The sequence below is a fragment of the Talpa europaea genome (assembly GCF_964194135.1).
Source record: "Talpa europaea genome assembly, chromosome: 8".
Classification (NCBI taxonomy): Eukaryota; Metazoa; Chordata; class Mammalia; order Eulipotyphla; family Talpidae; genus Talpa; species Talpa europaea.
The window spans coordinates 107,130,545-107,141,047 of NC_140075.1; the positions used below are offsets into that span (position 1 = coordinate 107,130,545).

A 10,503-nucleotide genomic window follows, 5' to 3' on the forward strand; every position below is an offset into this window, starting at 1 on the left:
AAAGTTTGTGTATTTTGGTATAATGCTTTGTTTTATGTAAATAATGTTAATAGAAAATAGCAGTTTGGTCTGTTTTAAACACACTGTTTATCGGCAGTTCTGCATTTAATTTTTGTTAAAGGCTATACTGTGGCTAGAATTAAGCTTGGAGACTACCACTTCTATGGATTTGGCACTGACGTAGATTATGAGACGGCGTTCATTCATTATCGTCTGGCATCTGAGCAGCAGCACAGTGCACAAGCCATGTTTAATCTGGGGTATATGCATGAGAAAGGACTAGGCATTAAACAGGTAAGTGTGATTTTAACTGTTCGAGTAATATAATTGAGATTTGAGCAAATATTTGCATTTTTCTCGAAAATGGGCTTTCTTTGTAATGTGCTCAGATTTTAGGTAGTAAGTTATGAGACAGTTTTGTATTATTTCAAGACTGCCCTTGCACCTCTCTCATCTGCCAGTACACACACTTACTGATATCTACACTGTTATATCTAAGATATCGAAACAAAGATTTGTAAAAGTAGAAAGGCGTTTGCTACGCTGTTGATAGCTCCTCATTTGAGGAATTGTTCACTTTCTGCCAAATTCTGTTCCTAAATTATTTTGAAATTAAGATGTTTGCTATTGATGAGCTTGTTTCTTATGCTGTGTCTTCCTAATGAAGTCTAACATTCTTTAGCACCATAGTCTTAAGTCTACTATGTGTCCTGAAAGAAAAACTGTATCCTCTTTTTTTAAAAAGATTGATTTATTGGGGGTCTCCCTTGTGGCACAGGGGTTAAAGACAATGCTATCAAGCTACTGCCAGCCACTTTAGCATGAGTTTAATCCCTGGCTGGCCAGAGAGCAGCCCACATGGTGCAGCAGACCTCTCCTGTCTCGCCTGCTGCTCCCCTCAGCAGTGTATTTCAGTAGATCCGCCTGTTCTATTCCCCACTCTGTCTCTGGTGAATCCTCTCACTCCCCGCACCTCTGGCCTGCACCCCAGTTCTATGCATAAATCAGTTGATCTTATACTTCCCTCCCCTCTTGGGAACCTGAGCTAAATCTTAAAATTTTGTAGTTAAATTTTTCAAAGTTAAGCAATTAGATAAATTTTACCCAATTAAGGCTTGGGTTTTTTCTTTAAGTAAGAGGAAATTTTAAATGAAAACTTCAAAGGCAAAGTAAAATTTTCTATTATATAAAGTAAGTAGTACTTATTTTTCCCTACTTTAACAAGAAATTAATTTTGGTTTATTACCTGCATTATAGGATATTCACCTGGCAAAGCGTTTTTATGACATGGCTGCCGAAGCCAGCCCAGATGCACAAGTACCAGTCTTCCTAGCACTCTGCAAATTAGGCGTCGTGTATTTCTTACAATACATACGGGAAACAAATGTAAGTGGGCGATGCTTTTTTAAATTAAAATGCAAACAATGTAACCTTCTCAATCTGGAGGTTTGTATTTAAAAAATTGGGGGAAGAGGAGAGGGGTGTCCTCAAAGTGTCAGTCTTTACCCTTCCTCTACCAGGTGAAGGGTGAGGGGTGGGAGTGGCCACAAAGCAGTTACAGTGTTCAGGTAGCCTTTGACAGTGGTCCTGACTGCTAAAGCATTTTTCATTGATGCAGATGTTTTCTGGTTTAGGGAAAACTGAGACTAAAGCTTGGAGATGTGAAACAGTCGTCGACTAAATTCAGCGATCCTTTAATCAGATGACTGCCTAGCAACAACTCAGGCCAATTCCTGAAAAAGAGAAGAAGGGGTGGGTGGAGAGGGAGAACCTGAGACCCTGCCCAGTGTCTAGGACTTCATTTTCTTCTGACAGTGAGACATAAGTAAAATACCACCAGGATTTTGTTTTTGAAAAAGATCTTTAAATAAGCTCATGGTGGACTGTAAATAGAAGAGTTACCCATTCTCTTCAACATGACCCACTGAGTTGCCAGTAGGTGCTTTCAGGTTCTCTAGTTTTGCATTTTGTTTATAGTATCTGGTTACTTATAATAGATTAAATGGCACAGCATTTGATTAAAAAGCTAACAGTGTGGCAGCCTATTCTTCCATTCTCAGGATTATTTCAGGTCTTGTCTCACGGGTTTTATCACTGATAAACTGTTGAGTGCTGTTGAGTTATGGCCATACAAGGTACCATACCAAGTGTATTGTATTTGCTATTTTTTTAGTACAGAAATATAAAGAAGATAATAAAATACCCCATAATCCTACCCCTAGATATTCCAACTTAAAAAAAAAATAAACCACACAGAATCTCCCATTATAGGTCCCTGCCAGAGAACATGGTTTCTTACAATTTTTTTTTTTCATAAAAATTTAGCACCTATACTTACAAGTATATATGATGGAAACCATTTAAATGTGTTTTTATTGTAACATAAAGGACTGTGCCCCATGTTTACTCGCTTTGTGGGTGAGTAGAATTCAGAAAACACTAGGAATAATTCAAGTAGCACTTAAAACAATGAAAATATCAATACAGAAAAACCTAACTTTTAAGCTAAACTTCAACTGTTAAATATCTTGGTTTTCAGTTCAATCCTAATGAAAAAGGCATTATTCATTCAGCTATTAAGCATGTGAACTCCTGCCATCTTCAAATAGATGAGAGAAACAGTAACAGAGCCCAGCTGTCACTAATACAGTTCCCAGAGTGCACCCTCGTGTTTCGTCGCTGCAGAGAGCTGGCGGGTGTGCCGAGACACACTCCCTCCGTTCCTCCATTGTACCCGCTGTTCCTTTCAGTTATTTTCTGTGAAAAATGGTTGAAAATTAACGTGTTAGATTACTGACAGAAAAGAACTCTGCTAGATACTTTATATAGTCAGTTGTTAAAATAACTCAGTTCCTAAGACACGTTGTTTCAGCTGCAAACTTTTAAAACCATTTTAAAAACACATTGCAGAATGTTTCTAAATCCAATGATTTCAGTAAGTTCTGTATATTTCTCTAATTGGCCATGTGATTTTTTAGTTCCTTCTATAATATTTTAGTCATCATAATGATTTTCATATTCTTCTCACTAAGATTCGAGATTTGTTCACCCAACTTGATATGGACCAGCTTTTGGGACCTGAATGGGACCTTTACCTCATGACCATCATCGCATTGCTGCTGGGAACAGTCATAGCTTACAGGCAGAGGCAGCACCAAGACATGCCTGTACCCAGGCCTCCAGGCCCACGGCCAGCGCCACCACAGCAGGAAGGGCCGCCAGAGCAGCAGCCACCACAGTAAAAGCCACCGTGTCCAGCCTTGATCAGTGACAGCCCAGGAAATTGTTTGCTGAGAACATTTGCATTTGATTTAGGACTTGGATCAGTGGCCATCTCCTGGAAGAGGCACAAGGAAGCGTGAATTCCTAAAGCTGCTTAGAATCTGATGCCTTTATTTTCAGGGATACGTAACTCTTACCTAAACTGAGTTGAATGTTTGTTTCCGTGCTGAATGGAATAACAACTCTCAATGACTTTCCTTTTTTTATTTTTTTGGTCTGGAAACATGTGAGACACTCAAAGTAATGTCTGCTGTATCCGGCTGTCTTTCTTGGGTTCTTCAGTCATGCTCTCAACCCTTGCTCATTCTCAGTGTGTGTACATTCTTCTGTCAGCATTTTAAGGTCTTGTGCATCAACACTAAAAACTGATCAGTGTGAAAAGGAAAATGCAGTTAGTTCTAAGTTTAAGCTTAACATGTTTGAAAGTCTGAAAACAGAGCTTGCCTTTTGAGTTAAAAAAAGAGTCTTCAAAGTGTTTCAGAACTGCAATAACTAAGAAGCTTTTACCAGTCCACGTGCAGATATACACATTCAGCATACTTGTTGTTTTAACAGGGAAGGTTGGGAGTTTTCTTATCGTTGGTGATTGTCACACTTTATACCAAACTTCTCTCCTTCAAAGACTGAAAGGCCTTGTCAAAGGGTTTTATGTGAACTTCACTACTTTGGTATGGAATCTCTATAAGTCTGAACTGACTCCTTGAGCTAACATGTGAATTTGCCCCACCTACTCACTGTAATGTGCTTGTTTGTTTTGAGTATTCAGAACCTTGATCCAGAAGCCAGAGGATGGACTGCATAGAAGATACTAGAAAACAGCACTAAAGAACTCTGGATGGGATACCACGATCATAGTCCTACTTTCCCAAAGTTGAAGTATTTATTCCAGGGATTTATTTTCCTTTGCATTTCTTCTTGCAAAAGAACAGATCACCCTCCTGAATTTCTATATTTATGAAATACCATGGCCATTATCCAGCATACAGTAATTACCATTATAATATTAAAACACAGAGAATAAAAGATGTATTAAACTTAGTGGTTGAGGAAAGCCGAAGCCTGTTTATGCTGTTCTGTATTTTCAGGTAGATTTTTGTATCTGCAGTTTTCTATTACAGTAGAAAGGTAACTGCCTGTTTAGTTATTATATCCATCATACACTTTCAGCATTAGGAAAATCAGGGCTATTGTACTTCAGACTTGTTTGGAAAACAACAACAAAGACATCTGAGGATTTCATATACCATACAAATGAAAACTTAAACAGAATTTGTAGTTCTTTTTATCTGCAGGAGGTAGTTTTCCCCTGCCTATATTGGTATCTGAGCAGACTTTTTATGCCTGCCGACCTCAGTCTGTTTCTAGTAACCTTTATACCTTCCCCCCCCCCCCATAGTCACTCATCTGCCAGAAAACTTGAAAAGTTTATTACCTGTAGAGTTGTAAGACTTTGGTTTTTGAAGTTAGGACTGTGCTTTAGGACTAGATGTAGTTTATAATTTAACATGAAGGCTTTAAATGTGAAGTTGTAGAGTTTGTTTAGTGTTCACAGTATTATGAGAAACGGGGTAAGCAAACTTTCCTCCCAGATCGTTGCTTCCAAATTGAAAGAGGTGGTCACGAAAAGAACCACACAGATAAAAGCACATGAAAGGTAGGACATTTTTCTCCCCAAAATGCGATGTCACTTTAGGCAGCTCTTGTAAATATTAAGATCTGTTTGATCTCTTCCCCTTAGAGACTCAGTGAAGTTGGTACAGTTTGTGGGTGTCTTCATCACTGCCTCTTCTCCCGACCCTTCAAAACAAATACAGTCCACAGTAGCAGCCGCACTTCATTTCAAAGGAACCATTTTAATTTATTTAAAAGTTTGAAAACCCCCTAAGATGACTAAACTTCCATTTCCTCCTTCTATCATTCCTCAATTTCTCCTTTAGCAGCATTTTTACCTCTATCTTAACTTCTTCCTCAAAAAAAAAAAAATTCTTAAAACTGTGCACTACCTTAAAGATAGTCGTGTTCTTCATGCAATAACGACTTCCTGTTTGCCACTTGTCATAAACTTTTCATTATTAACAGTCCATATGCCCTTTTCTTTTTTTCCCACCCCCTCTTTTAACCTGGGTCACTTGCTTCTGGAAATCTGAATGGTATATTTAAAATAATTTAGTTCCTATGGTTTTGTGAAAAGACCATCTCAAAATATTCTGCTCCTTTTTTTTCTTTTCGTTCCTAGGACAAGATACCTAAGCAAATAGGAATTTGGTTTGGTGTTTCTCCTAAAATAATGTTCAATACTTAACCTAATCAAATGGCATCCATTTGAATAAAATGACAGTAACTAAAGCTAGTTAATGTCAGTGACATTAAACTAACTCCAGGATTCAGGAGTTTTAATGTTAGAATTTAGAGTTAAATAGAAAGTGGCTTCGTTTCGCCATGGTAGCCTGCCTCTCCTGATCCCTGTTACAGTCCGTCTTCCAGCCTCGATGGTGATGACAGTAGTGCTCCGCTTAGCTTATACTCACTTGTGCACTTGATTTGTTAATTAATCAACTCTTTGAGCCTTGAGACTCTCCATTTTGCTTCTATTTTGTGTTATGAAGATAGCAGTGCTGCGTGGGGGCATTTTGTGTGAGTGGGTGTGTGTTTGAAGTTCTTGTTTCTAGTTTCTATTTTCTGAGTAAGGCTTCTCTCATTTTTGGTTATTCTTCAGTGGCACAGAAGAAATACAAGCCTTTTTTTTCAAAATTCATTACTTGGCACTTAAATGAGATTAACTTGTGAATCAGTAATCTTAATACTCTTGAGGATTGGTTACCCTTCTGCTTATAAGGTTAATTTGTAAGAGTTTCACTGCTAAGCTATTTTATTTCTGTACCGTTGGGAAGTTTTAGAAACTTCTACCTGTGATCTGGCAGTGATCTGATGCTTTATTTAATTAAGGGGCTGCTGTTGCCCCCAGGAAACTTAAGTATTTTGTATAGGATTTTTTTTGTTGTTGTTTTGATATTTTTCCCTTCTTTCTTTGCTTCACATGTTCTTAAAACCAGTGTTCTGGAAGTATGCATGCAAGCCTATAAATGAAGACCACAACTCTTCATGTGTGTAGCATGTGTATCATTGTCTAGCTACAGCTGCAAAAAACTTCCTTTACAGAGGTTTGGACTGAACATTTCACATGCACATTTCAAAACAAAATGCTTAGCATCTGCCACAGCCCATTTACCTGTCACAAAGAGCAACGTGGGCTCAACGTGACGGTTGGTATTTGTTTTGAGATTATAATACATGTTACACAATGTTATGACTAGAAGTACTTAAGAAATAAAGCAAAAGAATTTTATACTTTCATGAAAATATTTTTCATCAGTCATTATTCTCAAATATAACTGAAAATATAAAATTTCTGAATGCCACACTGGTGCATGATCTGATTTTTACATGTGCAGTAGTTCTGGCAAAGAAACTAAACTTCTGCTTGGTATTTGAAGAAAACTTAAAGGAATCCCAAGTAAAAATGATATGTATTTTAAAGTGACAACTTGCACAAGTGAAAATCTGATTCCCTGGGCCCGAGAAGGACACCTTTTTTTATGTGCAAAAAATCATCTCACATGCACCATTTTTCCCATTTGGAATGACAGGCTGACACTATTCCCTTTGACAAAATATCTCTATTGGTACGATCAAGTATAACCACTATCAATATTTGTGAGAAGTTTTAAAAGACCATAAGCTGGCATTTGAAGGAACACCATTCCATGACAGACTTTTTTGTACATTTATTTTGTATTTAATTAAATACAATATGAAGGCTGGTGAAGTGTAATATAATTGTGTAAACAAATCCTGTTAATAGAGAGATGTACAGATTCGTTTTGTACTGTATCTTGAAACTTGTGAAATAAAGCTCCCACCTCTGGTTAACCTGTATGCTATAATGTGCGTGACCCAGCACCTTCCAGTCAGACTTTTTGAAACCTGAATGATTCCTTTTAAAGAGCCATTTTGAAATTCCAAAAGCTACTGGAAAACATTCATTTGGGGCAATTTGAATCCTTATTTGATTTACTTTTAAGTTAACACACTTTCTATACATTGAATTCTGTCCTGGAGAGGATGTGAATTGCTAAGAAATGTTACCATCTCTTAAATCTCTGACATTTTGACCTGATCAGCCTTTGATGTATAGAAAACATACTTTATTCTGATTATAAAATTTTTCTAGTTTGTTTATGCTTTGTCCTGTCCCAGAAAATCTTTAAAAGGACTTACAGAACCGTAAGCAAATGTGTTCAGTATAAAATATATGTAGACTAAGAAGATCTAAGTAAAGGGGAAAGGAAGAAGAAAACAATATTAACCAGCAGTGAGCTTTGTACATAAAAATGCATGTTGAGAAGTGACCTACAAATTTGGCCCTCGCTTCTCAGCAACCAACTCAAAAAGGAAATTGAGCTTAAATGTCCCAGCTTAGAAGCATCCAATCCTCAGACAAAAAGTCTGGATGATTCAGATGGGGCAAGTGAGAAATTGGATTTCAGTTTTTATTGCTGGGAGCACCATCAGCCACCCCAGATGACCTTGACTGACCTTGGCTAAACGAAAAGTTGTGGGAATGTCAGGCATTCAGAGCTGTCACTTCAGCAGGTGATCATTCAACTTGAGTTGGGTGTGATGCCTATTTATCATTTCGCCACTTCCTGACAAGTAATTAAATGAGTCCTCAGTCTTCATGGGCAATAATCTCTCTCATTTAACTTTCTTATGACCCCAATTTTGATCAAATAGACTAAACTTGAAATTTGCTGGTACTGTGTTACATGAAAATATACATGTAAAAAATCAGAAACTTCCTTAGAAACTATGGGGGGGAAGAGAGGGTGAAAAAGGAAGTCTTTACTTTTTGGATACTTTCCAAATAGTTGATAGCCTAATAAAAATTAAAGCAACTTTGCAATCTACCAGTTCACTAGGAGGTACTGCTGTTTTATGGGTCATATATTTCTTCCCATGTCATGTGTGCCACTATAGAAAACCATCAGATTAAAACAACTTAATGATTGGACCCTGAAAATCCTACCAACCTTGTCATTTATTGTTAGTATTATTGATGCATTTTGGCCAAAACGCTGCTTTTCCTACTGGCTACATATTTTTGGCCTAGATTAATTTCATTTTAAAGAAATTAAATATGACCTAGTGTTAATACTGAATTAAATCCCACTTCTAAAACTCCCACGTGATTTTTTGTCATGTAAGTCGAGTAGAATGTGGTCAGTTAATTGACTTCAGAACATTCATATAAATATTTTTGCTGCTCAATCCATTTTCCTTTCACCATCTTATTGGATGAGAAGTATAGAGAAGATTTTCTCTTAAGTCTTATATCAGAAGTGAGATTCAAGTATCCTAAACCAGGATTCTAACTTTGAAAATAAAGATAGTAAGTTCGTGATTTAAATATGAAAACAGAAACCTCCATTCTTGGAAACATTTATTTCAAGATGTGAAAGCACAGCTGTGGGTTTCAGAGTTTGAACATCTGGGTTTCTCCACTCTTCCCCCCATAGTCTTGCCTATAATTTTTTTCATAGGAAAAGTTGGATTAATTGAATCTTTTCACTCAAAAATATGTTGAAACAAACTAGTCCTGGTTGTGCGAGGGCACCAGGGGAGGCAGGCATCCATATCCCTTATGCAGAGTAAAAATTTCACTTGAATCCTTCCAACCTACACATTATCTTCTGCATACTATCTGGACAGTGTTCTCTGGCTGGTAGCCTCTTACAACATAGCGCTAAAATTGACTGCCAGGACAGGGAAGTGAGAACAGCATGCCATTTTCCTATCGTCCTGATTTATTTATTTATTTATTTAATTTATACAAGCACTGGGTACAGTCAGAAGCACAGGAGGGTGAGAGAATTCACCAGAGCCAGAGCGGGGAACAGAACAGGCAGACTGACGAAACACACTGCTGAGGGGAGCAGCAGGTATGGCAGGAGAGGTCTGCGCGCTGTGTGGGACCCTCGCCGGTGGCTGGGGATCAAACCGGTGCTGCAGAGGCCGCGGGCAGCTTTGCAGCCCAGCACTCAACCACTATGCCACCAGGTGAGGCCCTGTCCTGATTTTTGACTCTATAAAAGGAGTGTGAGCAAACGTGATTATTTCAAAGGCAAGAAAACAAAGAATTGAAGTCTTCAGTTGTTTAACTGGTATCTATATTTCATCACTCCTTTGAGGCTAAAAGTAATTCAAGCTGCGTGACTAACCTAATTGATATTTTGTATACTCAGGTTTGCTAAACCAAAGAAGGGATAATTAGGTCTCACCAAATGCAGTAAAGTAAGTTAGGAACAGGACTTTTACGCCTTAAGAGCAGTGAAAGAGAAGAAAGGCCTTGTGTATGGAATAAAACCTAATCTCAACTACAGGAAACTAAATTACATCCCAATAGAACTATTACCATTAATGAAAGGTGCTTTTTCAGCATGACCATTTCAGCGCCAGGGTCATGACAAGAAATAGAGCATCACATGATAGGTTTCCACACACATCCGATGTGTCCCACGGTTGGTCTTGCACAACCAGTGGAAACTCTCCTGAGTTTGCCTAACCCCTTCATAAAAGAGATTAGTGCAGGCCTCCCTGGTGGCACAAGGGGTTAAGACTCAGCACCATGAAGCAATCCTCAGCCTCTGCAGCATGAGTTCGATCCCTGGTCAGGGAGCTACCCATGTGACGCAGCAGACCTCTCCTGTCTCGCCCACTGCTCCCCTCAGCAGTGTATTTCAGTCAATGGGCCTGTTCTGCCCCCCACTCTGTCTCTGGTGAATCCTCAGCGTCCCTGCCCCCACACCTCTGGCCTGTAACCCAGTTCTTGTATGCATAAATAAATAAACCTTAAAAAAAAAAAGAGAGAGATTAGTGAGCAATCCTAACCATACTTAATGGCCCTGAAGTGCAAAGGGAAAAAGCAGTAGGAAAGGATCCATAATAAAGAGGAAAGAACTCTGGATTAGGTTCTAGTTCCCTCCTGGTGGGCAGATAGCTTTGGGCAAGCCACTCGCCTCTTATCAAGACTGGCAGCATTGCAGTAAGAGCCTGTCCAGAACTTTGGAGGACTTAATGCCAAAAGCAGTTGAACTGACTTATTTTTCCATTGACACCCAATTCTACTCCATGGTAGAAATAACACAACCCACTGTCCTAAAA

At 38.5% G+C, this 10,503-nt stretch overlaps 1 protein-coding gene across 2 annotated transcripts in view; it reads left to right on the forward strand.

Moving 5' to 3' along the window:
• SEL1L (SEL1L adaptor subunit of SYVN1 ubiquitin ligase) overlaps window positions 1-3,242 on the forward strand; it is a gene marked incomplete at both ends in the record, with an annotated part of 42,529 nt that extends 39,287 nt beyond the window's left edge. The window contains 3 exons of one of the 2 annotated variants that reach the window (XM_084239953.1): window positions 122-294; window positions 1,258-1,446; window positions 3,033-3,242. In XM_084239953.1, the coding sequence (XP_084096079.1) occupies window positions 122-294; window positions 1,258-1,446; window positions 3,033-3,242 (572 nt within the window). The remainder of the gene's footprint in view (window positions 1-121; window positions 295-1,257; window positions 1,447-3,032) is intronic. The other variant, XM_084239954.1, reaches the window with a different exon arrangement.
• Window positions 3,243-10,503: the final 7,261 nt, after the last annotated feature.